General features: G+C 49.5%; 5 protein-coding genes across 5 annotated transcripts; 4 read left to right on the top strand and 1 right to left on the bottom strand.

Moving 5' to 3' along the window:
- Nucleotides 1-32: 32 nt before the first annotated feature.
- On the top strand, nt 33-6,488 carry TGME49_223130 (hypothetical protein). Its single transcript, XM_018779991.1, has 8 exons — nt 33-1,941; nt 2,558-3,104; nt 3,833-4,207; nt 4,340-4,441; nt 4,753-4,896; nt 5,220-5,309; nt 5,449-5,520; nt 5,900-6,488. The coding sequence occupies exons 1-8, from the start codon at nt 609-611 to the stop codon at nt 6,006-6,008; spliced, it is 2,772 nt and encodes a 923-aa protein (XP_018638339.1). The 5' UTR covers nt 33-608; the 3' UTR covers nt 6,009-6,488.
- Nucleotides 6,489-7,560: 1,072 nt separating this feature from the next.
- On the top strand, nt 7,561-10,904 carry TGME49_223125 (ubiquitin family protein). The gene is made up of 3 exons (XM_018779990.1): nt 7,561-8,568; nt 9,220-9,380; nt 9,821-10,904. The coding sequence occupies exons 1-3, from the start codon at nt 7,842-7,844 to the stop codon at nt 9,866-9,868; spliced, it is 936 nt and encodes a 311-aa protein (XP_018638338.1). The 5' UTR covers nt 7,561-7,841; the 3' UTR covers nt 9,869-10,904.
- A 78-nt stretch (nt 10,905-10,982) lies between these two features.
- Nucleotides 10,983-14,484, bottom strand: TGME49_223120 (cyclin-dependent kinase regulatory subunit protein). The gene is made up of 4 exons (XM_018779989.1): nt 14,031-14,484; nt 12,985-13,006; nt 12,759-12,880; nt 10,983-12,277 (listed from the first exon to the last, which is right to left on the bottom strand). Exons 1-4 carry the CDS (start codon nt 14,174-14,176, stop codon nt 12,187-12,189), a joined length of 381 nt encoding a protein of 126 aa, XP_018638337.1. The 5' UTR covers nt 14,177-14,484; the 3' UTR covers nt 10,983-12,186.
- A 906-nt stretch (nt 14,485-15,390) lies between these two features.
- On the top strand, nt 15,391-22,191 carry GLTP (glycolipid transfer protein GLTP). Its single transcript, XM_002370057.2, has 6 exons — nt 15,391-16,595; nt 17,293-17,375; nt 18,143-18,437; nt 18,759-18,825; nt 19,176-19,241; nt 19,499-22,191. The coding sequence occupies exons 1-6, from the start codon at nt 16,481-16,483 to the stop codon at nt 19,563-19,565; spliced, it is 693 nt and encodes a 230-aa protein (XP_002370098.1). The 5' UTR covers nt 15,391-16,480; the 3' UTR covers nt 19,566-22,191.
- A 270-nt stretch (nt 22,192-22,461) lies between these two features.
- On the top strand, nt 22,462-24,726 carry TGME49_223095 (hypothetical protein; the record flags this gene model as incomplete). The annotated part of the gene is made up of 1 exon (XM_002370056.2): nt 22,462-24,726. The coding sequence occupies one exon, from the start codon at nt 22,462-22,464 to the stop codon at nt 24,724-24,726; it is 2,265 nt and encodes a 754-aa protein (XP_002370097.1).
- Nucleotides 24,727-25,665: the final 939 nt, after the last annotated feature.

Below are 25,665 nucleotides of genomic sequence, written 5' to 3'. Positions count from 1 at the left end.
TGCCCAAAGAAGACCACAATTGATTTCGTCCTCGCAAACGCTCTGGCTCTTGATCCACATCTCTGTTAAGTTTATCGCTGTTTATTGCCTCCCATGCGGCAAGTCTGCCCCACGGGGACTGCCTTAACCAAAAAGTTCAAGGATAAACAAGGTGTGTCCGATTCCTCTGGTTTTCCTCTCGTTCGTTTCTCGTCCTGGAAGGTTCCTTTAGGCGACTGGACTCACTCACTGCGTATCATTCCCTCCCATTCAGAGAATCGGTTGAGGTCAGAAATGTCGTATTCGCACGGCGTTGCGCGGTGGCGTGTGTGGTGGACTTAAAAAAAGGATTTCCTCTCTGTTCTCCGTAACTTTTTATTCACGCATTCTCGCTTCTCATAGGTGTCACATTCATGTTTCAATTGGAAACCTGGATAAGGTAAGCTGTTACTGCATCGACGTTTCAGGCACTATTCGTAAACCGTCGTTCCACTTGTGTTGTAACCCGTAATCCCACTTCTGTTTTCGAGATTCCTTCGTATAGACTGGTCGTGCTGAAGGCGGTCTGCGAGTCAATTGCCTCCTAAAACAGAGGTTTGTCGCATTTTGTTCACCTACCGTCTTCTTCCATGCCAGGCTTTTTAGAACACGGCGCCGCGATGGAGGCAGGAGACCCCAGGAGAAGCGTTCCGACCAGTAAAGAGGAGAGCAGAATCCATTGGTCGAATCCGATGCTTTCAGAGGCAAGCTCTTCGTCTGGAGCGCAATCCAGATCTTTTCCGAATGTCCCTTCTTCCATATCTCTCTCTTCGTCTTCATTATCAAGCAACAGGCCAACGGAGGGCCGAGAACATGGAGGAGTGTCACGGGTGGAGAGCACTGCTCCCGCTGGGAGCAGAGTGGGTGCAGGGGTGCCAGGGGAAGGCTCAGATGCGTCTTTGTTTACTGAGACAGGTACGAGAAAGGACAAGAAGGATCTTCCATGCATGAGCCAATTTTCCTGTCGAGAGGCAGGCGAATGCCGAGAAATTTCTACAGCCGACCGCATTCCCTGTCCGGTCGACCCTCGGCACTCTATCTACTTGAGCAGAGTATCTGCCCATGTAAGGAAATGCACGAAAATCCGAGATATGGCCTACGCACATCTGCTTCCCTTCGTTCTTCCTGGATGTAACTGCGGCGAGCAGATACAGGAAAACGCACAATGCGAGTCGAGACAACAAGCGGACGCTCAGCTTGGGACGCCCTCTTCGTCACCTCCACCCCCAGGTGAAAAGGTACCCTTTTGCTCTCCAGCCTGTGCGTCGTCTTCCTCTTTGCTTCCTTTTGACATTGACGAGTTGCACCAAAAGGTTTTCCAGGCAGTGAAACAGTGCTGTGAGGAGGTTTCCCTTCCGCTCTCCGTCATTCTGCCACCGTCGCCGGAAGAAGCCGAAGAGGCCAGCAACGAGATGGGGAAGGAAGGTGAGAGAAACGGGTGCAACCCTGCGGCTGAGCTGCTTCGGGCAGCTGCAGGATCCGAGGACTTGCCTCTTCCCGAAGTTGAACAAGCAAAAGAAACCGGACGCGACGGCTCTCTTGGTTCCGCCGCGCGGGACAGGACACACGCTGACTCCGACACAGAAGAAGAGAAGCGGGCTTCCATTCTGGTAGACTGCATAGCGCGCGCCAGCAAGGCAGCTGCTCAGCACCGTCAACGTCAGCGACAAGGCCCAGCAGGCGATCAAGCAGACTCCCAAGGGGAAGCCAGCTCCCCAGCAGGCGTGTTTCCCTTGGCCGCTTCCGCGTCTTCTTTTCAGTCTCTCGGGATGTCACCGTTGGAATGGCTCAGGAAGGTGGTGACATTCATGGACAAGCATGATGTACAAAATGCTCAACTCGTTGCCCTTTGCGCCCTCGCCGGGTTTCTCCCCACGAGTCAGGAGGCCCTCAAGGGTCTCGTCGTTGTGGAACTTGGAGCCGGTGAGAGCGTGGTAACCGTAATGCGTCGCATAGGACACCGTGCTGAATTAAGGCATCGCTTAGTTTCTAGGTTAAGGTTTCAGTCTTCTGTCGTCTGTCGGCTCCCTTCCTGCCCTTGTCTCTCTGTGGGGGAGGCACGAGCACCGGCAACTTGGCACCCGAAACAACTAAAAATAGTTTGCTTCTGTCCGAGTCAAGGATGTCGCCTGCTGCGTCTGTGTCATCGCCACATGCCACTGCATCTGATGGCAGTCGACGTGACACGAACTGCTGTGAAGAGACACAGCAGGGAGACCGCCGAGACGCAGTTGTATCCTGGCGCCGTCGTTTGTGGCGTCTCCCGTCTGCTTTTTTCCACAGTCAAACTGTCGGGGGAACATGTCGACTGTCACTCGTGCTGGAGTGGCTTACATGCCGTCACCGGAACGTGGGTGTGCAGCTCCGACGGCAGCAGCAATGGACGTTTGCGTCCTGCGGTGACGGCTTCAATTTCCTCGTAGGTCCCAGTGTTTCTGTGGCTGTCTGGGAGAATCATCAGGAGCGCTGGTTTGGGGACAGAATGATTTTGGGTTATCCAGTCGTGTGTACCTTTTGCGCTCCTGGGTTTCGCTCTCAGGGAAGGCAGCACTCACTCGGTGGCTTGCCACCTGGACCGCGTCAGCGTTTGCGGATACAGCAAGGACCAGATTCGTAGGAACGAAGAAAGATCAAGGCAGCAATTCAGGAAAAGAATGCCAGATAGAGGCCCGCCACTCACCAGAAGCCGAATGCACCGCCACAGGTGAAGACATGTCTCCGAAGGTGAACCTAGATGTCTCCGTGCAACCCAAGGAACCAGGCAGTGAAACGAATGTGGTCGGTGTCAGATTCGTAGTTGTCGAACGGGAAGCGCGAAGAAATGCGAAGGAGTTAAAGGATGAGCAAATGCAGTCGATGAGCAGCACCCGGATTCGCAGCGAAAACCACTTCAAAAAGCGGAAACAAGACCATGCTACGGACCGTGTACTAGCGTCTGAAGGCGAGAGACATGGGAATGAGGCTTTTGGCCATCAGGCCCCGCGCTTCGTCCGCCATGTCATCCGCTTGCGGATTGACATTTCTGACTTTGACTTGGGCGCAATGCTTCGATACATGAATTTGGGAGACTCTCACGCCCTTAGACAGTAAGTGCATCCGGGTGTCACAAAACGCCTGTGAGAGACTGGAACGGCTTGTTTCTGTGGTAAACACACGCGCAGAGGTTTCCGCATTTCAGTGGTACAAGATTCTCATGCGATGTGTACAAGCATAGGCAGTGAGTGTTCATGAACGCACAGACAGTTCTATCGATGTCACTTTTCTGAAACAGGTACTTACGAGAACTACATGCACGTCCACGCTGCCTTGTCTGCTCGCAGGGAGTGTGTGGTCCACTCCAAACTTTTCGAAATAGTTTTTGAAGCCACTACGTGTTTGTTCATGCATCTGACTTGTGACGATGTTTCCACTGTGTGTCGGCGTCGTCGCCGTAGATTACCCCCAGACGATATTCTGTTGGCTTTCGCGAGGGAGATGTCAAGACAGACGGTGAGGGGGGGCTCTGCGGGCGGTAGGGTTAAGTACCTGCACGTGAACTTAGGTTGACGTGTCATGACCACCAGATAGCTGTTGACCCAGCGAGGAATTCTCGTTGCTTCCTCGAGCTCGTCCACCTGCTCCACGGATTCCGTGGAATTGATTGTCCTGTATTGCGTACCTGCTCTCTCCTTTGCGAGATAGAAAGGTTCCGAGCATAACAATGTATAGATCCCTATAATTGGGAAGGCGACGAACTCGCGGTTGGTTGAATTGAAAGGGTGTTTCGGTCCACAAACGGTACCGTTTTCTCTTCTTGTGCATGTTCGTCTCTAAGGCCCCACGTACCTTCATTCTTCAAACTACTCCGCCAGCATAACTGCCGCCTGTTTCCGCGGCGGCCCAGTCCCTTACGGCAGACGACTGCCTCCGATTCGTCTTGGCCCGAAGACGAAGCAACCCAGACAAATGGATGCAACAACAGATGCGAGCAGATTTCGAGGAACAGAAATACCGATTCTTCCAAAAGCAATGAAATGGTCCCCGAGGTGGGACCTGAGAAGCGGAGGGCGCTGGAGAAACCGGAGACTGCATCTCCTACAGAACAAGCAGCCACTCTTGCAAACTACCCTCATGACAACGACGCGTCCCTCGATGCATACTGGGAACTAACGAAGCAGTTAGGCTCCAAAGGCGGTGCAGACATAAAGGAGTATGTCGACCGGCAGGTTTGTAGGTGCTGTGGGGAATGGGGACCGCGGAAGAATTTACTGTGCACAGAAGTTTTATGGAACACTTTCTCCACCATCGCAGCTGGTTGCCAACTTTCTATTTGTCTCTGCAGAACAGAGCTTTGCCTGAAAAGCCACTTCCTAAACAAGCCCGCACAGCGAGTGCTAGGGGTTGCCAAGCACCTGTGCGGGGGTGGCACTGACGTTGCTCTTCGGTAAGATAGGATACCATTTATGATGTTTGCTGCCTTTCCTGGTTACGTGTCATTATTATGCAGCCTTTCGTTTGTGATGGCCACGTGGCACGAGAACGTGCAAGGGTGTCATGTGGAGACGTTTCTTCCACACCATCGCATGTTTCCCAGTCGTTTCATTTGCGGACTCTCCTTTTCTTTACACATGCGACACTTTCATAAGTGTAGCACGGTTGAAGAGTGTCTATGTATCTTGCGAATATCATTAGACAACCGCGTTTACAAATACATTAACAAATGTTCATCTGTACGGAATGTAACTTGGTTGGCAGGTGCTTTGTTCGATGCCGAAGGGCCTTCTTCACTCGGGACAGCGGCATGCAACGTGAAGATGCTGGCGCGTCAGGTTCAAAATCTACTGGAGTTTCGTCCGAGGTTTCGCTCTGCCTTTGTATTGCCCCGTGTTGTCACCACAGGTGAGCCTCACTGTGTGGTGTCTCGGACATACAACTACCTCTCAGGCGCCTGCTGCTGGGCGGGACGTCTGCAAAACTGGAAGAAACACTGGAATTGTGAACGGCTTCTTGTATTTCAGTTTTTCGTTACGGTTTTTATCCGTCCTGTGGGCGCACGCACGATGCATCGAGTCTCTTTGCTCAGTTCGCGTCGCGTTGGTTATTGCTGATCTTGAACCACGGGTCCTGCTGAGCAATCTACGTGGCAAACATGAAGGCAGGATATAAGGGAAGGGCACTAGCTTGACGTTGCTCTTTCCTCCGCCTTTCGTTTGCGCAATCAGGTGCGACGAACAGTCGTTTGTCGGGCTCGAAGTTTTGAGAAGACTAGGCTTCGCTGACAATGAATTCGCACGCCTTGCAGCCGCAACGGGGTAAGTGTCTGTTTCGCCTTTCCGCAAGGAACAGCCAGAGGTCTGCGCTCCATAAGACAACTCATGCACTCAAGGTGGCTACCAGCGCAGGAAGGAAATGAAATCAGTGATTCCACTGTACTTGTATATTCTTGCGCAGCTGGGCGACGGGCGCATGTGGGGACAAACAACGCACTGGAAGCCTAATTAAGAGGCTGTTTGATCTTTGCCGGTAAGATAAAGTCGAAGGCGAATCCGTCATGTTCAGCGTACGAGGCGATATGTGATTATTCTAGGAACCTCGTTGGTACATAGCCTGTACTAAAAGTGACACACATGAGTAAGTACTATAATGTACTAAGATGATGAAATGAATTTCTTCAAGGAACTTGGCACTCGGCAAAATAATCATGTAGTTTCGCGGTAAAGGATGCCCCCGACAGTCCTTGCCAAAGATATTTGTCCGTACACACCACAGCAGGAGTCGCGTCACTGGCGTATGACGGCGTCAAGCTCGTGCGGAGCCCGTCTTTTCGGTTTGCATTTTAGTCAATACTGATGCCCGTTCTGCTAGGCGCATCCGGCGTTCTCTGTATATGGTCGTCTGCTAGGCTCATATGGCTACGAGAAGAGGGCTTCCAGTCGGCCACTATCCGGAAATTTGCTTCAAGCTCGTGTTCTCCTGAGAACTTCGTCATTCTGGCGTCTGCGACCACATAACTTGAGCGAACTCGCAATTCAGAAAATACACGAAAAAGCCGCGTGATGCATTTTCGCGTGTTTTCAAGACGGCTAACGGGCACGATCACTGCGTGAGTAAGCTTTTTGTGGATATAGAATATGCGTTTGTGCACTTTGGGTCAGTTGTTGTTCTGGTCGATCACTATTACGTTGCTCAAAAACTGGTGGGCTTAACGGAGAGCCACCACCATAGCAGAAAAGACACAATTAGTCTGCCCTTTCGCCGAGCTACCGAAAGGAAAGAGTCTCAACAATTGGCTCGCAGGAGGGAACCTGCTTGATACGCGGGGAACAGGGAACTACAGACCGAGCATTAAGATGCAAGTCAAGTTTTCGGCACAGTGGAGTGGTTCTTTTTGTGGATACGCATGCCTCACGACTACCAAAATTAATGCCTGGAAGAGAACCGAAGCTACAGAGAAAAGTCCATCCACTATGTTGCCTTCTTTTACATGGGCCACACGGATAGAGTGCAGCAGTGCAGCATCAGGCGGCTGTTTGCTATTCCCTCTGGTAGCGTGCATGCTGCCGAGAGACCACCGTCTCTGGGAGCGCTGAAAATGTCTACATCGCTTCTAAATTAAGCATACAACTAGGGGGAATGTGTCAGAAAGCACAGAATTTTGAGTGGTGAGAGGCCATGCACATTCACAGTGTCGAAACTGGGAGCCTGAAGCGTCGAAACCTGTTTACAAATACTATACTTAAATGGCTGAGTACTTCAGTTCTACAGTGTATCATTTTTTTCAAGCAGTACTTGCAAGTTTCTATCCGCAGGCTTAATGTGCGCATCAATGATGTGACACTTCCGTGTTTAAGTGGAATACGAGTTGCATGAAGATGGCGATTTTTTCTGTTAACCCCAGGCGACACTTCCGAGCGCGACGGTGGCATCATCAGAGTCCGATCCGCATATAGTATGTTGGCGTTTCTCCTAGAGTACAACCCATCGGGCAGTCAGCCTACCATCCCGATCTATTGTATACGGTCAAAAGATCCCAGAAAGAAGCACACGCAATCGGCTCATCGGCATCCACAGCCCTCAAAATGTGCCCTCTGCCTCTCTTATCGGTATGACGGTGTAGTTCCAGAATCGCTCCACAGTAGAGCCACCACAAAAGTGGTGAGACGATACCAGCTCAAACTTCTCTATTCGTCGCCAAATAGAATGACCCTGCCATCTCTCATGCCAAAACGAACTTGTGAACCTCTTACAGCGGCCAGGCAAATATTGCAGAGGCTGCCACTGGAGGCGAATTCGGAGTCACCCGAAGAAGAACGACGTGACGCACCTGGAGGCTGTGGTAACACCTCTTCACACGGTGTGACGTTTATAACGGTGCTTGATCAACTGGAAAGCTAATTACAAGCTACGGAAGATATTCTTTTTTCACCGTCACCCGTGTGCAAGCGGTTCTCCACAAAGGACCACGCAAAGCCACCCTGTTTACAACGACTTCCGCGCCATTGCCACCGTGTACTAATAACTGGTGCATGCATGCTCATGCTGACATACCACTTGGACGGTATCATGAAAAACTATCTGCAAGAGTGAAATGCATTAATCCCCCGTCAAGTTGCGAGCACAACGACAGCTGTTTTTTGGAGGAAAATTAACACTGGTTGGCAGTCGAAGAGAGAGACTTCCTGGCGTAGTCCATGTCTTGTATTCCTGCGTCAATGCGTTTTCCCTGCATGTTGTCTCCGTGAGTTGAGTTCCGTCTCGTCAGAAATGCTAATATTCCTGCGCGCAAAAGAACAAGTTTTTCTATTGTCGGTGACGTCTCCTGTGTCTATGATGGATTATTGTTTATGTGCGCGTATGTGAGGTGTGCCAGCGCGTCTAAAATGGCGTCGCTCCAGACAACTCAATCAACAGGGACACCCTCAAGTCTTCTCCAGCTTTTTTTGCGGGGCAGGCAGTTTTCATACCACTTTATCCAGCCATGCACGAAAGCTAGGGCTCTATGTTCTTCGTCCTCAGCCATTTTGTTGGCTCTATTCGTCGGCGTGTGTGCCGTAGGTGTCCCGACAGCTGGCCTACGTTGCCATGGGAATTTCCTTCGGGACACCTCAACACCCGCCGACCACCTTTACGGAGGAATGCCTGTAAGTATTGGCCGCTCTATCTCTTTCCCATCCTATTCGCTTGACAGGGAATATCTCCCGAGAGAATGGGTATCGCGTCACTCTGCTCCGTCCTACTGGAATAGCTGCTACCGCCGTGGTGACAGCAAGACATGCTTTTCCGCTTGGGGTCTTCGCGAAGCATACGGTTCTGTTCCTTTAGCGTTTGCTAGCAGACGCTTGGCATGGAGACAGCCGGTGTCATTTATTCGCTCCCCTAAACTGGGCATCACCAACGATGGCGGGGGTGATAAGCCAAGTGTACCGAGTGCCGCGGTTTCCGTTAGTTCCTCGTTGCCATCATCTTCTACATCCCCTTTCCGTGTCGCTGCACATTCTTGCTCATCGGATGGAATGCGGTGGCTCCTTGGCGTCCGCGGAGGCTTCAACTTGCAAGTCAAGACAATGAGCGGTGAGTTTTAGTACGAATGCAGCACACAGGATTGATATGGATATGGCTAACTCGGCCTTGCCCTTTTATGCGCGCAGTCCCAATCAGTCGATCGAGACTTCTGTATCACTGGTCATAAGAAGCGTGTCTTTCTGTGTCCTTGCCAACCGCGACTCCAACAAAGGCGTTCTTTGTTTGCCGGGAAACACGGTTTCTTCCCTTCGATGGTAGCATGTATACTCTCTACCAACGGATGCAGACTCGTTATTAACTCTGATTGCATTCGCCTAGACCTCAAGAGCTCGTGCCATGTCCGTTCAAAATATTGAGAATACTTTTATGAGCCAGTGTAGCCGCTGAGGGTAAATCTCTGCTTCTACTGTGGAGCCTCCCTATAGATGTTCCAACGGGATTCCGAAGTGCACATTACGGCATTGCCATTGGCCACAAGAAGGATAAGATATTCGTGTTTTTTTCTTGCTTCAATGTGGCGAAGATTAGTGTGCCTGGAGTCAAAGTGTCGATAACAGGCTAAACACAGAGAGTGGTAGCTACGGTCCTCGTCACCAGCGGGCAACTATACGGGTATTCCGAAGAAATAATCACAAGTCCGTCAACAGACCTGCTTCAGCATGGGTTATAGCATATGCGCGTCGCGTCTCATTGCTTCAGGGAAGACTGTCGTGCTTGACAACGTACAAGGATCTGACTCTATATTAGATATAAAACGTCGTGTAGAACAACGTGAGGGCATCCCGGTGGACCAACAGCGTCTTGTATTCAACGGAAAACAACTGGAGAATGGGAAAACAGTCCAAGATTACAATCTCTCGGTAAGAATTGCAGTCCTGGTGTCACGTCCAATTGTGTAGCCGTTCGTAATTGGCCGGAACGGGGCCGGGCAACAATGCGTCTGTCCAGCATCTTGGCTTCATAACAAGTCTCGCTACACGAACAGCACCGAGAGTAAGTGCAGCGAGATGGAAGGCGGGACTCATCTGACATAGCACGGGGAGGAGGAGGATAATGAGTCATGGAGAATATATATGGTGAATAAAACCTTAGCGGTCATAGCAATTTTCTGTAAAATATTTTCAGAGACGTTGTCATATTTTCGTGTTTGGAACGTGAGCCCACAGGCTCCTTCACAACATGAATTCATGAGTTGTTGTTGTCGCCTGAATCATTCGGCGTTCTCGAGGGGTACAAGTCCTTGTCTGCTGGTACGAGTTAGCAACGCAGCAGCGCCCTGTTTACTGGGTACTTGTTTCAGGAAAACTCAGTGCTGCACCTTGTCCTCAGACTCCGAGGAGGCGCATGAATGATGCTCCTGTTCTGGGCAGCAAGAGGGCCCTTGCAGCGGAATGCATCCACTGCTCGAAGTGTTGTACTTATTCCACTCCAAGCCGCTGCGCTTCCGCAAGGACCGTTTTTCTCTGGACAGACTGCGGATCGCGCCCGTCATGTATGCTTGCACTGTACTAGTCCGTTGAGGCGAACTTCAATCCTACTGGCGATGTGTGCGCCGGAAAGATGGGTCAACACGCTAGGCGACAAAGAGGACGTCCATTTTGACAGCTTAACTTATGTGATGCCGTCGATTAAGGATGGGCTGTCACTCAGGAATAATTGGGGAGATAAACTGTTGAATTAACTTTCATCCACAAAGGATGTATGGGCGCCTTTTCATCAGCCATTGGCGTGTGTGTAGCACTTGGCGCATGACGCCCTTGAGCGTAGTGAAACTTCCCCGCCGGGTTTTCTCATGGTAATGTGTCAAATGCTTATGGGACAACGAGAATCCCTTCGCTGGAGCCCAGGCATATAGGTATGATGACTTGAAAGTCCGTTGACCTCACAGAAGTGCATGGCATCGCCTCCTGTCTATTGAGGGTTTTGTCGCAAATGAACATTTATAAGACATAATTCTCGACAGACTCAGAGGCTGGCGCAGTAAAGGTGATTGTTTTTGTGTCGATCCGTCTCCTGTCGGAAGCAAACCGAATCTGACGGCTCAATGCACACACTAGATACCAGCTAGAGGAACTCCTGTTATCGGTCGTGGGGAGGCGAGAGGTCCGAGATTCGTCCAGAGAGACGAGGCGGCAACACCCTGTGCAGGGAGTTTTGTCGAGAAACGTCAGTAGTACATTTCCACGTTTCTGTGATTCTCTGTTGCGACTTGGACGCTTGCGTGCAACTGGAACCGCTGCCGTCCGAGGATGCCTCACGGTGAACAATTTCGATGGATACAGACGAGCACAGGAAGACAGCGTTGTTGATGGCTGCGTTTTCGTCTTTGAGGGATAAAAAGAAGGCAACAATAACTACGATTTGGAAATGGTGTTGTCAGCCGCTGCATGACTTTGCTGGGAAGTTTGTGTGGCCCATAACATGTTGATACTCCATGAAATTCCATCAACAGTTTATGTGAATCTCCATAGTTTAGCGTCTGGCATAACAAGACCGAGGCGGACATCCAACCCTCGTGGTCCTCCAACTCCTGTGGCGACGCAGAAAATTCCACGTGCGGTTCACCGGTTTTCTGATAAAGGAGACAGACCTCACCTGCTCTAATGCTAATCCGGCAACGAAAAATATTGCAGACCACATGACATACAACCAGGGCACCAAGGATGCTCTGGTGCGCAGGGACTCCGCTATTGCAGTCACACGGGTTGCTAATGCATCAGTAAAAAAATACGTGAGCCACAAAATTGACCGTTCACTACTTAAAGTGCCTTTGAGCGCGTACCGTCAGGGGCCTTAAATTGTGGTGGCAACGCACGATACAGGGCCTCCAACAGCCCGGTATTCCGGATTGGCGTTTACCCGTGGAATCAGAAATGGGCATTGGACGAGTCCAACCCAGCAAAAATCGACACCGCCCTGGATACCGAACGTCACAATGATCGTGGACTGTCATCGTGCCACGACTCGTGTTTGCGTCCATGAATTGATTTCGGTCGGCTGTATACCGAATTGCAGATAATGCAGTTACCTATGGTACTGTCGATCTCCTAGGGTCTACGCTAACGCTCAGAATACTGTTATCTATAGGTCTGTGGATTTCATTGCTGTGTTATTTCTCCGCATATACGTCACTGGTGACCGCCCACATCCGAGCTGGCCTTCTATTTCTCCCGTGCATTCATATCTCCATCCATGACACTGGTACCAGGTTGCGCGCATCTGCTGACCGCTTGCGGGAGCCAGCCACTTTGGAGCTTACTTCATGGACTCCTTCTGGATTGATCGGTTTGCGGGAATCTTGGTTCCTCATTCATGGTTTGCGGGTCAGAGATTTGCCAACAATGCACTTACAATATTAAATGTTCTTCCTGGGGAAGGAATGACCCTGAGAAACAACCTGTGTGCAACTTGGTATGTATACATGCAATTGACACTATTGTGTGAGATGACAGAGCACAATATGTTGACACTAATACGTCGTAAAGCCATGCAATCAAAGAACATGTACGGACATTTGTTGTTCTTTATTCTGTTACCGGGGACACAGCAGGAAGTCTCGTTCCACAGTTTTTCACGACTGCAACAGATACGAAAACGACACATCCTTCAGAAAGTTTGTAATCGAGTATATTCCAGTGCTCGGGATAGCTTGATAAAGCCTTGAAGTTATGTCTTCAAAACAGTGCCACTCGCGTTACTGCTGCCCCTCGGTGACGGTCGTTTTGGGCGGCGTAAACACAGCACATGGGGGTTCATCCTGCAGCATGGATTCGGCAGACAACCAAATACTTCGTTGAGTAGAAGGGAAATGCTGTCAACGCCCGGAATTTATTCAGTTTGTGTTTTTGGTGGTGAGATGTTTTTTCCAGTACGGCCCTTTTCCATAGTGGAGCTCACAGTAAACGGCGTCTGACGACACCGCGATATGCAACGTCAGTGGACAGTTCCGTTATCTATTCTGGACCACAGACTCTGTGTTCCACTATATGATGGTCCATTTCTCTCGATTACACGATGCCACTTGAAAATGTTCGACATCTATGTTAAGTATAGCCTTTCGCTCCTTGAGACGTTCATCCGTAATACGATAGCCTTCAGGAGGATGCTGTTTAGGAGCTGTTAATGAGCACATCCGATACTGTCGTGTGTTCTCCATCTGTGACACGTAAGTTTTAAACAATGTTTTCACAAGACAGTAGGCCTTCTAGTATGCCACCACAACTGCCGAGTGTACGTACGGGTAAATGTAGTACTGCTCCCAGCCGGGTGTCTGCTGCAGTTGCAAAACATTGTACATGTAGTCCTCGTCAATAAACTTCCGCGGGTTTTTCTTTAGCTGTTCTCTGTAGAGGTCGTACTGCTGCATTGAACACCACAAGTTAGACAAGAAGACGCTTTAGAAGTATGATCATTTTCCTGGATAGTGGGAGGCTCTTGGAAGGGCGATCTCAATGCAAGACTCACTTTCTTGGTTAGGGTGACGTCTCTGGAAAAGAGCAAGGGCAAGCACATTCAGACGAAATACGTTAAAGTAGGAGAACCATCACTTTGAATTGATCACGTCTTAGAACCAAGTTCTTCGAAACTCATGCGGGATTCCTATCGCAGGACGAGCTCCCTAACTTCAGACATTGCTTCTTCAGCATTAGCTCGCATTATGTAAAGGGGCGACACACAAAGAGCCCGTGAATGAACGTCTCGGACCGCGACTAAACGAGAATCACCTTAGATTCACAAATGAACATAATTAATCCTTGTACGGTTTGTACATACTTGACTCCTCAGTATAAGCATAACTGCAAATGGACTATTGGACACAGAGGATATATAGTGCGTGTGCACGAGGCTGCAACGAGCCACCATAGTCAGCAGAACAAACGGTGTAGGCAGGTGCTTCTGAACTGATTCTATGAAGCGAACAGCTTTGGGTGCGAGATTATCACAGAAAAAGACACATGGTAAAAACGAAATGAATTCTAGGGTTGTCCCGGTGCGTTGCTCGTTTATGATGGGTATTGCTGCTTGACCTGCACGGACTCCGTATGGAGTAGGTCAACTCGTTCATGATATGCAAAATGGTGATAATACCTGGCTCAACTCCACCATGCAACATAAAAAAAGGCTACAAAAACCATTGATGAAAACAAAATGTAGTCATCCAGCCACGTATGATATGCTATATATGAAAATTTGACAGTATCTAACACGCAAGGCGACACCCTACAACAGGGACCCTAAATTGGTGAAGGTATGGAGGCGCACGGAGCCAAAGTATTTCGTTTTTAACGCAGTAAACATCCCGGGTTGAACTGTGCGATTATGCGAGTTTCCACGGAAGGAATTGACCACAGTACCTCCACCTAACGGTGGCCATTCTGACTGAGACAGGATAAACACTGAGTCCAGCAGACTTTTTGGGGCACATCCTCAGAAAATATCGACGAATACACGATGGAGACGTGATGTGAGAATCACCCGGAAATAACCTGAAGTGAGCTCCTCTAACGTACTTGTATTCGTACTCGTTATCCTCATACTTTAGGGAGTGAGCCTCGCGTCCATTCCCTCCGGGGTCGCGTATCTGCGAGAAGCAGCTGCCGTGTAAGCGGTACTCCCACGTAAGAGGATTCATAGAATCTTTCACTGTTCGAGACATAGTGCTAACACGAAATACCAACACACATTTATAAGGCCCTGACAGCGAGGGCGTTTCACCAGCTGACACCCTGCGCAACAAGACAGAGGCGCCTTTGTCTCTAATTGAAAAAAACAAGAACTTGGTAAGGAGGCTGAATCTCTGTCCTGACACACAGAGCACAACCCTCGCACGAATCGGTATATCTTTGACAAAAAGTTTCTTCTTGGTGAATTGACATAAACCGTGGGCAACAAGCCCGTGTTTTACCAGTCTGTATGTTTGTGGATTACGTATTTCCTTTCTAATTCTACGATCTCAATTGTTGCAACGGACGTGAGCTGCAAGCTAGATAGAGTATGGATGCATGCGTTGAGCGACTGGAGGCGAAAAAGCGCAGAGAAAACATAGCTCTAAGTTCCCACATTATTACCAATGGACACAGAGGAATGATGCATAAAAATAAGGCACCAGCCAGCGGTTTTTTGTCTGAAGCTTGCCTGTGCTTTAGTACGGAAACGTGAAGGCGCGTAGTTGTTCCCTTACCGTCCGTCACCCCCTGTATACTTTGTCCGGGTGGCGAACCTTTATGGGTTCTTCCTATACCGAATATGGGCCATAGTGATGTGCACACTTTCGAAACTGCAGTTTTGCATCGTAGATCCTCTCTGATGTCGAGATGTAGAATTCTACCTATGGAATTTGACAGAGTGTGCAGCATGACTACCGGTGGAAAGATAAACAGCGAGAGGATCGGACTGTTCATACTTTACCGACAGGGACGCGGCCACACAGTGATGCTCCATGCTCTCAAAGATCACAAGATATTTGTCATTATTAATCGTTCCTGTGGAGTAGTCTCTTATTATAAACACTGGGGACCATGTCTCGCCTTCGAGATTCTTCTCGCTGGAACATGCACAGATGCGCAGCTCAAGGATTGAAGAGTAGACACCGCAGTTCTTCTTCATTTGCTGCTGCCTCGAGTGACACACCTACACTTCTCAGTGCCACTTCTGGACTTCGTTTCGTTGGCGAAATGATGACGTGCGTACTCATATGGAGCGACTGACTTAGTTGACTGCATAGACGTCAGCTTGATGACTACGAATTCACACGAACTGGAAGTGGTGTGGGCGCCCGCGCAACACATGCATTACCTCTCACCTCTACCTGTCTTGTCGCTGGATTCAGCCGTATTCCTCCTGTGCTGACAATCTCTAGAAGGCAGATGACGGACTGAACCTACGTACTATGGCCTGTTGGGAAGGGAGAACAATCTAGTCAAACTATTTCGGCTGCCCTTAGCGATGTAGCGAAAACAAAAAAATACGCGTGATTTTCTACGCTCGTGTCTGAAGAGCTTGTTCAATCAGATTGTTCGATGCTATATGGTAATGAGACTATGGATACGGAGTACCAGTATATGGATAATGCGGCGACACTAGAGAGCAAAGTCTAGCCGTCAGTACATCGTTTCGCTGTAGACTCCGGATATTGCCGAAACAAAACAATGCGTATGGGCCCCCACCCAACACATCTCCCAGGTGACTTGCAGGAAAGACAAGTCAGCTTTCCTCCCACATTTCCGACTTGCGGACTCTTAACGCAGTTTTCGGCGTTTTTGATCGGTTTTTTCATTGTTCTCCTCTTCCTTCTGCGTAGCCGGAGCCGATGCATTGCCGAAATGCGGATGATGTGTGGATGCAGCATGGAGGGGACCGCGTGCCATGCGACAATGCGAGGTATCGGAAAAAAAGCGAGCCTGATGTTCTCTTTGCGTGCCACGAATAACTGAGTTTTGATAACAAGATACATTTCTACGCTCGGTGTGGGCGTGCCAACTGCGGATGCTTTGGAGTCACCGCCAAAAGAAAAGTGAGAAAAGCCGAAGCTGGCTGGAAGCCCTACATGGAAGACATAGCGGCGCACACTCCGCCACTTCGGTTTCGACTCTGAAGCAAACACGCGCAAGAACGGTTCACAGTGCTCGAGCTGTTTGACCGTGGCGGAAACTTATTTGCGGTGATAACTGTAGTCAGTCTTCTTCAGTGACGAGAAATTTTTGTTTTTCCGAATCTGCATATGCTGTGGCACTTTTTTTTATAGTTCGTCACGGCCAACAAGACGTGGGTGTCTTCGCTTATATTTGTAGCACAACCTGGAACGAGGCACTGCGGATGAGCCCCACGTAATAAACTAACTGGCTGAAGGTCAGAGAGACCCGATTGAGGTTTCTTTGAGAACCTGCCGGATTTTCAGTTTTGCTTGTCAGGTAACGCTGCCGTCCCTTCCTGACATCTTCCTTCCCAGCAGACCATCAGCATGAGCACAGCTGCAACCGAGAGTGACCTCGATCCCACCAAGGGAGAGGGTCTCTTCGTTACTCTCACCTCAGGATTTTCAAAGGCTCGGTCTCCCGATGGACGGATTCTCTGTGGTACGCGGTATTTAATTAGGGAGAAATAGTTCGATTTCTAGGAGATGGACCGTACAAATCGCCTCAAATGCCTGCTGCGGGTGAAGGCCAAGGGTAACCCGTCTTTCCTCGCGGCTGTAGACGGACGCGAACAACACGTTTTGTTGAATCAGTGAGCTGGGGCGGCAAACGCAAAAGCTGTGTCAATTACTGAAGTTTCTCACTGGGTGTTCATGCTTCGACAGTTCCCTGGACTGTCCAGACCTGCATCCTGTATGCCGACCCTCCAGATTTGACAGACTTGCCACAACTTGACTGCTCAGAACTTGATTGCCTATATATATATATATTTATATATATGGTTTATATATATATATATTTATATATATATATATGTTTACGTGTTAAACAGCTTTCTGTTCATACGCGAACATAATATTTAAATGAATGTATATATATATATATGTACAAATGTACCTCTCATCCATCTACTTTTATCCTTGCAGATGCACATGCATACATGGACATATATGCAGTTGCTCTACATTTTATGGCCCGACCGCTTTGAATGTTCAACGAGAAGCTGCGTGTGGCTCTCGGATGGTTCTGACAGAGGCGGATGCCGCCTTTCCCTGAGGTAACCATGACACCGAACGAGACACTGCTTTTGAACTTGTACTTTCTGGAGACAACTTTCTTGTACTTGCACTTCTTGCAGAGCCCTTGGCGGACGTTGCGCAGACGATAATTCCCGTGTATGACACTCTCTTCGGTGCTGGGATGGTGGCGAATGTTCTTAAGGTAATCGCAACGGTAAAAACGGCGTTAACCGTGCCCAATAAACAACTCTGGACAGCGAATAAACAATTCTATGCGGACTTAATTTTGTTGCGAGTTGCACTGCTATATATACGCATTCATACATACGCATATGCATTCGACGTATATGCATATAAATATACATACATACGCACATACATGTATGTATACACACATACGTACAAACTCAAACTTGTGTGTGCCTTCGATTTTAGATGCATACAATCTCTGGCAGGTGAGCTCTCGCTGTCGCTTCTTGTCGATACATACCAGTTGAAGAGATGCCCATGGTGGTGCCCAGAAAATAGTGAAGCAAAACTATCTATTTTATTTGTCCGATGATGCAACCTAAACTCGAATGGTCAAGAAAAGTGGCTTCTCAATTCTGGACAGAACACGTTCGACGTTTCCTACGATGAGGCGCTGGAAACTTTTGGGGCGTCTGCTTTTTCACTTCCGTGTCAGTTTAACACACACTCCCGATTGGTCACTAACCGTTTTGTGCAGTTTTGCATGCGTCGCTGCTTGCACGTATCTGACGACGCGGATGCCTACGTGCATTTACTCGTGGTTCCCTGTGTACGAACTCTTGTCTGCGAAGTATGGAACGGCGGAATATACTGGCAGACGCGATAGACTGGTGGAAGTAAAGAAAGCGAATGTATAACGAGAGACGTGTGCTCTGCGAGTCACGGTGCACATTCTTCGCTTGTAAGCCTGCTAGCCGTTGTTGCAACTTTGTTCTCTAGAAGGACCTCAAGAATTCGAGTTCGAAGTTGAAGGAAGCAGCCCAGAGGGAGTTGGCTGCGGAACCTAACGCCGGGCCTGTGACGGTCGACATGTTGATTTCTTACGAGATAAAGAAGGACGGAGTTGCGTACCTCCGGAAAGATGCAAACAACGGCGTTAAGAATCTGCTATGGATGAAGCGGGCCCTGGACTTCATTGTCGGTTTTCTCGAGAACGCCACTTTCAAAATGAAAGACAAAACAGCAAAGGAGTGTGCCACTGAGGTCTATCAATGCGTCCTCAAGCCCTACCACGGTATGCGCCACATCTGTTGTGAAGTATGATCTTTTCTTCCGACAAGCAACACGTCCTTGGACCGAAACGTATTCGCTTCACGTGATGCGCAGCCAGTTAACTGTTCTCGTGTTTATTTTCATTGCTTTTCTGCCTTCCACATTGCTGCAGCTGTACAATAAAGTGCGCCTGCACCGAGGAAGCAAGACTATATATGAGAGTCAACGACTTTCAGATCCTTTCCGTTAGACATACTGCAGAAATTTCATGTATTTCCAGTGCTTTTCTCCCATGGGTTATCGTTTCTCCCCTGAGATGTGTGAAATTGTCTCTGTTTATCAGGCTTCATGGTCTCCCACATCGTCTCCTTGGCGTTCAATCTTTGCCCTAGTCGGGAAGATCTATGCAAGTGAGTTGTAAAACGTTTCTTCCGTGTCGGCAGATATGTGGTCTTAATGGTGTCCATCTGCATGCGTATGCGTGCACTACAGGAGTGTCTGTACATCTAGCCAGACACGCATCGATAACTGCTCGTAACATACACACAGTCATGCATGCGTAAGGTTGTTGACGGAAAGAGCCTCGTTTGAAGACCAGTTCGGACTCTGGCGACTCTATACTGGTAAACCAGGAAGCTTGAATAAAACGTAGTTTACGCTGTCTAGAGTTCTCACTGGAGAACGCGAAACGTCGGAACTTGTGGGATCCGGACAACGTCCCATCACTCCATTCGGCTTTTTCTTTTTCCTTCCTCTACAGAAAGCTCGATTTCGAAAACGATGCCATGATCGAGACTCGTGTGAGAGCGCTGTCGAAGGTCTGCAGGTGAGGAGTTTCAACTGTGGCGAACTTACCGTGTAAAGAGGAAACTCCAAGTTTCAGGGAGAAAGCTGAAAGCTATTTCTAGACTTGGAGTCCCTACTGCATCACCAAATATTGCTAAGGTGCGGAGGGTCTGCATAGCATCAAATTCACGAATTCCATTTTTCGATGGAACTAGGGACCATCCTTCTTCAGTGAAGAGATGGGCACAAGCTGATTTGTTGAGTTGCTGTGCTTGTGTTTTTGCGCTGAAATTCCAGGCCCCTGCTGGACGAAATTTCTGATATGCTGGAGAAAGCTGGGTGCAACTTCCCTGACAAAGCTTGATAGTCTTCCGCGTTTTTGTTGGTATTGCACATGCACACAAATGTACGCACAGACACACGTACTTTTTTTTCGTTGACCTGTGAAAAAATAGTTCTACGACACGCCCGTGTGCGCCGGTGCTTGCAGGGTTTTATCCCGACTTCGATTTTTGATGCTTTTGCGGTCTTCAGTCTAGTGCCTTTGAGTGGGAGCGCGTGACAAGTCCATTCGAAAAGCGAAACGGTTTATTCGGGTGCGTGCGGAAACAACGGGATTGTGAATCCAATTGGCTGATGAAAGGGGGCTGGTGTATCGTGCAGGTCAAATAATTTCTTCTTGGGCTGATGCGACATGAAACAAAGTGTTGGGAGGGAAGAAGATCGTGCAAAAAGTCGGGGTAGAGGGTGAAAGTACCCTTCTAAATATGTTCATAGTCTTCGTTACATCGTGGATAGCTTGCGCATGCATATATTTTTACGTGAGACCACATAGGCACAGACGTGGTAGGTGTGTTTTTTTGAATGCGCATTTGTGACTCTTCACGCGTATTGGGGAGCAGAAGTCACAGACCATCTGTGCGTCTTGCCAGTGGTCTGTCATTGAACGGGAGCGGAGCAGTGACCTAGAGAGGAATGGGGGGAAACCGCGCGACAGCAGATCATGCAATCCGCGATATACGGTAAAGCTGTTCCACGGGGAAAACTGGGACCGAGCCACTATCTGCCCATTTTTCTCCCAAGAAAAAACTAGTACGTTACACTGGAATGATGGCTTTCTGTGCAAGGTAGAGGGGAGGGTGGAGAAAGGGCCGATTTGCCGCGTTAAGCTGAATGAGACACACTCTCTCAAGAGTCTTAGGTCTGCTGGTAAATTTATACCCGTTTTATAAGCGAATGCAAAAAGAAGAAACTAGTACTTTTACCCTACATCGACGCGAGGAAAACCCCTTTCGGATGGTGGGGATGAGATATGCTCTCAGCCAACTATAGTTTCAGTTATGCAGGTGCTACCCCAGTGTCATCACTAAGAGTTCGAGAGGCAGTTCCGCTGAGATAGACAGCTATATGTCACGACTGCTCCATCAAGTTCCTTTCTTACTTTAAAGGCACTTTCATTCGGTGCCGAGGTGAGATGCACTGTGCTGTGTAGAAGGGGCAAAGAAGGTGAGGGAGTCCGGCAATTACGCGACTTCTGTGTGTCAAACTAAATGGTGAGAGGTGTAGATCACTGCTAGGACAGAGACATCTCAGTGAATGAAGCGCTCGCAGTCGGGATATACACTTTCACCCTCCCAGTCAACGATTGGCTGAAGGAGAATTTGTATGTTAAGCAGCACGATCTTAGATCAGCTGATACAGAACATCAGACCTAATACTTACTGAATTAGATAGTAAATTGTTGGACAATGGATCTGTACACATTAATCCCTATTATGTCACTCAGAAAAAGTACTCAGGTGGGAACTCGTGGCTCCGGAGCCCGGCTGCTTCCAGACACCTCTGCCACGATTAGGGAAAGAAGTACCAGTCTGCACACTTGCGCCTCGCTGAACACAGCGGACGCCCTACATGTGCATCCATCATACCGGTGTAGTACATATGCTTGAAAAAACGTCTTCTATATACTTTTGTCACAAGTCAAACAAAGAGGCTCTTCGCGTATGCAGCGTGGAATTTCTGTTCCACCGGGTCACTGGCTGTTTCTAGACTTTTGGCTGCCGCGTCACCGTAAACTTCCTGCAGTACACTTTGACAAAAGATTTGTTCTGTTACCTCGTATTGGTGTGCTTAGTTTTCGAAACGTATAAAGGTGTGCCTTTCTGTGCATGTGACTGGGTTCGTTCCACTGAACTTCGCGACTTTTTCCGTTGCATGCGCAAGGAGTCTCCAAGCAGCGTCTTTGCGAAGACAGTTGCTTTTCTCGTGCTCACGCCAGTGGACGACGATTCAGAACAAGGAAACTGCGACACACCTTTAATGCTAGGCTTCCATCGGCAAGTCATTCTTTTGATTTTTGCGAAGCACGTTAAAACTGGTTCATTCACGCGCTGAGTTGGCAAATTCCTGCTTTCCTTATTAAGTGTCATTCTGTCGAAACTTCGACTTAGCACAGAGAAACCACGTTCCACGCGTTCGCCTTTGTGCATGAAACGAGCCTTTTTTCTCTGCTAGCTCGTTCCTAGTATACGTGTCTTCGGTAATGGATTTCGCTCACAGTCTCTCGATACGAACTGTTGGCACATTGTAGTTTTCGTGTTCTCGAAGATTCTTCTGTGCATCGAGGTTGGCAGCAGTGCGGTACTAGCCTGTAATTGTAGGCGTCGTTCTGGCGCAAATGGCGAATAGACCAAGTGACACGACTGCCGCTTTAAAGATAATTCCAAGTCTACGTTGATGTGACCTGTGGAGATCTGAAACTGGAATTGTTGTGAAATCGCTTTTTCCCGCGCCGTTTTACTTTGCACTTTTTTATTGATGGAATTGTGTGCCAGACGTGACCAGCGCGCCGTCGGGGAAAGCAGAGGGAAACGGACGCCTCATCGGCTTGTTTGTCAAATTCGGTAGAAGTAGCCGCGACGCTCACAAAGGCCATATGTGCCTCTTTGTGTCCTCCCACTTGATTCGACATGACCCAACTGGCACTACATGCCTTCTGCCGCGCCCCTTCGCTGCCTCGCACACCTACATATGTCTCGTACTCAAAACAACACGTGCCTCTTCCTTTGTTTTCAAGTTGGCGCTTTCGAAGTCTACGCGAGTTTCCACTCTCTCCAAGCTTAGAACGCTTTCTTCAAGAGAGCGTGTGGTCCGCTGCACACTCTGCCTTAAACCTGCGTCTGTTATGAGACACAGGTGAAGCTTCGATTGATTGTGTCTTAACGAAGACTACGAACCGCATTCCGTCGCGAGCAGGAACCATGACAGAGTTTGTGAGACATAATATTTCAGCGGGGACGCCAGGAGAACGAAGTCCACGCGGCTTCACACCAGTTGCCGCTATTCGAAACAAAATCGACCAAGTGCGCTTCTGTCGAGCGCGGATCCCCGAAATCTCTGTCCGTCGTCAAGATGAGATAGTCACATCTGCTCTTGTCTACCCTACCCTGCGTCCGTTCCATCCGTGGTGTTTTTCGACAGAAGCCCACGAACTCGAAACGTATGCGGAACAGAGAAGGCCCGAAAGTTCTCGTTCAACGCGAGTGACGCGCGACCGCAGGACGTCGGGAATTTCTCCCTTAAGCAAAGAGGCTGCTCTGCCGGAAAACCAGTGCTCGGAGGCACGATCGGAGAAAGACTGTTTGCCTCGAGGGGTTGCAAAGCTTCTCGGCGAGGCGATCGTGGAGGCAACCGCCAGGGTGCATGCAACTCGCCTGCGGTACAGTCCTCGGCCAATGAGATCACGTGAAATAAAAGATGGAGGAGAAGACGGAGGAGAGAATGGGAAGCAAAGTGGAAGGGCAGATGGAAGCGAAGATCCTCGCGCTGCAGAACATGGAACTGCTGTGTCTGGCAGGGAGATGAAGGGGGTCGAAGACTTCTCTGCTACGTTGGTGAATCAGAAAGCCAATCGCCGCGCTAAGGAGACCTGTGCACATAGCGGCAAGGGCGATACGGGGGAGGCTTCGAGGAGTCGCTGCACGTCTGGACTTGGCGGTGATGAGTCGCCACACAAACCCGTCCTGCTTCTTCTGGGAGGACCGTCAGGAACCGGAAAGAGCACGCTCGCGCCACTTGTGACTCGTCTTTTGATGGAGAACGTTCGGTCGCGGAACGCTAGCCTTTTGAGTGAAGAGCGGTGTAGTGAACAGTGTCCCTCGAACGACGTCGGTTTGGAGGACGGCTGTGTGGTCGTGTCTTCTGACCACACGAGGAAGGTTGCTCGAGTGCTCAGCCAGTCGCGGAACCCGCTTTTGTTCCACAGCACCTTCGAGCTGCAATCCGTGGTCCAGGAGCAACTGGAGAGTCTGAAGGGAAGGTCGAAGTGTGCGAGGGAAGGAGGCGGCAGACGGGGCGCTGCACAACGTTTGGACGACTGTGAGACGGAGCCGGAGACCGCGGACTGTCCAGACACAGCGGGAAAGTGGAACGAAGATCCGGAGGACAGAGCCGGGAAGGTCGAGAAGACGCGGAGAGAGATCGAGGAGAATCTACAGCCGTTTTCTGCTTGGTTTCCAGAAAAATGTCCGTCGTGTCAAGAGTCGTATCCCTGCTCTGCAGTTCTGGGGCTGCTCCAGCAGTCTATACTTCTGCAACATCAAGTCCTCGGCCCCACCATACACGGACTCATGGGTGAGAGGACGGAAGGGCGCGAGGGGTCTGCGTCCATCGACGAAGGAAACCGCAGCAAACACGGAGGGGACGATTCAGGAACAAATGCTGACGCGTGCGCTTCTCCACTGAAACTCATCGTTGTTGAGGGCGTCCACCTGACTCCAGGGTTCGTGAGGAGTCTGCAAAACCGGTACGGGAGACAGTGCCTCTCATTTTCGATGTACGTACACTCGAAGGATGAGCATTCGGCTCGCCTGCAGCACAGAAGAGACGATTCGCATCAGCCACTTGGTCGTATGATGGGCAACGAAATGTTGAATCTCACGCCAACTTCGCAGGTCTTTTCTCGCGAGGACTCCCGGGCCTCTGGCGACGTGGTCGCGGAGACAAAACGAGGAAACCGTTTACCCGTCGGAAAAGAACTCGGACAAGCAAATCCAGAGAAAGCAGAGGCACGGTCCTCCGACTGTAGCGAGGAAGGGAAAACGGATCGCATGGTGGAGATGAGACAGCATATAGTCGCCCCGGGTTTTCACGGAGACGGTTCTGCTGATTCGGGGGAAGGTTCAGCTGAGAAAGAAAACAAATACGTTAGGAATCTGTGCAACATTCGGTGCCTGCAGATCTACCTGTGTCTCGCAGCACACAGTGCAGCAGCTGGAGCCCCTCCAGAGGCATGCAAACAAAAGGCGATTGAAGCCGTTTGTAAGCGCTTCGCTTCGGAAGCAGACGACGTGGGAAGTCTGGACACAGGACACACAGGAGCTGCTGAAGAGAGTGACGATTTCGTTGATTTAGCCCGGCCTGGAAGTTCGGGCCAAGGAGGCACCTACATTGTCCTCAATAGGGACCTCTACGGGAGTCTCGAGTTCATGCGCAGTGCCTTCGTATCTCTCGGCATTCGCGTCTAATGACTGCATTGCATGCGGCCTGACAGACACCTCTGACACGATGTCGAAGGCTTAGATACAGGCCCCCTTTTTGCAAGCGACATCGTGTAGGATGCGTATATATATAGAGATATATAGATATACACATACGCGTGCATAGAGACGAAATACACATGAACGTGTGCATGTATGCGCAGATGTGTATACATATATGCATATATATATATATATATATATATATATCCCTCTGCATGTGCGTCTATATGGTATGGTGGGGCAGAGAGAGACCCGCATATCTGTGTGGGCACATGAAGGGAATCAGTGGACCAAAGTAGAAGCCAGTTGTTGGCTGCGTATACAGCGCGGTTTGTGTAGTGCTGATCCGATCCTGAGCAACCTGTTTTCCTCGACCCTTGGCAGTTCGAACTGGGGAAGGAGCGGTCAGCAGCATCGTGCGTACTAGGAAGGGGAAATGTGCTTGCAAGAGAGCCAAGCTATCGACTTTACTGAGCAGTTGCTGAGATATTGCCACGGAATTTGCTTAGGACCAACAGTTCACTTGTCTACGCTCTTCCCGTGCGCACAAACGCATGAGTCGAAGTCAGGGGTACTCATTTTTGAAGACCAGCGTTCGCTTCCCTTATTCACCGTTGTTTCAACCCGTTGTGTTGTAGGACTAGGTTGCCGTCTACGGGAATTCGGGGATGTGGCGCCTGTCATAGAGTTGCTCACCTGAGTATCACTGGACCCTGGCGTAGATGAAATTTGATACGTGTAGATCTTCTGAACGAGCGTAAGCACGGTGAATGTCCTATGAGGAAAACCGTGAGAAAACAACCATCAAGCAGCCACCAACAACGATGCAGAATCTGGACAGTAACCTAGACGCGCATGGTGGCTCTACGTAGGGACCCTAGTCATGGAAACTACGATCACTCTCCGTCCCGTCGGAGAAGTCAT

Source organism: Toxoplasma gondii, chromosome II (genome assembly GCF_000006565.2).
Source record: "Toxoplasma gondii ME49 chromosome II, whole genome shotgun sequence".
Taxonomy (NCBI): Eukaryota; Apicomplexa; class Conoidasida; order Eucoccidiorida; family Sarcocystidae; genus Toxoplasma; species Toxoplasma gondii.
This window is presented reverse-complemented; position numbering and strand designations above follow the sequence as displayed.

Coding starts and splice junctions, on each gene's coding strand:
- TGME49_223125 (XM_018779990.1), top strand. CDS start 7,842: ATGTGCGCGTATGTGAGGTGTGCCAGCGCGTCTAAAATGGCGTCGCTC. Junction 8,569..9,219: donor GCAAGTCAAGACAATGAGCG/GTGAGTTTTAGT, acceptor TCATTGCTTCAG/GGAAGACTGTCGTGCTTGAC. Junction 9,381..9,820: donor TCCAAGATTACAATCTCTCG/GTAAGAATTGCA, acceptor TACTTGTTTCAG/GAAAACTCAGTGCTGCACCT.
- TGME49_223130 (XM_018779991.1), top strand. CDS start 609: ATGCCAGGCTTTTTAGAACACGGCGCCGCGATGGAGGCAGGAGACCCC. Junction 4,208..4,339: donor GGCGGTGCAGACATAAAGGA/GTATGTCGACCG, acceptor TTGTCTCTGCAG/AACAGAGCTTTGCCTGAAAA. Junction 5,310..5,448: donor CGCCTTGCAGCCGCAACGGG/GTAAGTGTCTGT, acceptor ATTCTTGCGCAG/CTGGGCGACGGGCGCATGTG.
- GLTP (XM_002370057.2), top strand. CDS start 16,481: ATGAGCACAGCTGCAACCGAGAGTGACCTCGATCCCACCAAGGGAGAG. Junction 16,596..17,292: donor CGATGGACGGATTCTCTGTG/GTACGCGGTATT, acceptor CACTTCTTGCAG/AGCCCTTGGCGGACGTTGCG. Junction 19,242..19,498: donor GCGCTGTCGAAGGTCTGCAG/GTGAGGAGTTTC, acceptor CTGAAATTCCAG/GCCCCTGCTGGACGAAATTT.
- TGME49_223120 (XM_018779989.1), bottom strand. CDS start 14,176: ATGTCTCGAACAGTGAAAGATTCTATGAATCCTCTTACGTGGGAGTAC. Junction 12,881..12,984: donor ACGTCACCCTAACCAAGAAA/GTGAGTCTTGCA, acceptor TGTTCAATGCAG/CAGTACGACCTCTACAGAGA. Junction 12,278..12,758: donor GAGCAGTACTACATTTACCC/GTACGTACACTC, acceptor TCCATGCTGCAG/GATGAACCCCCATGTGCTGT.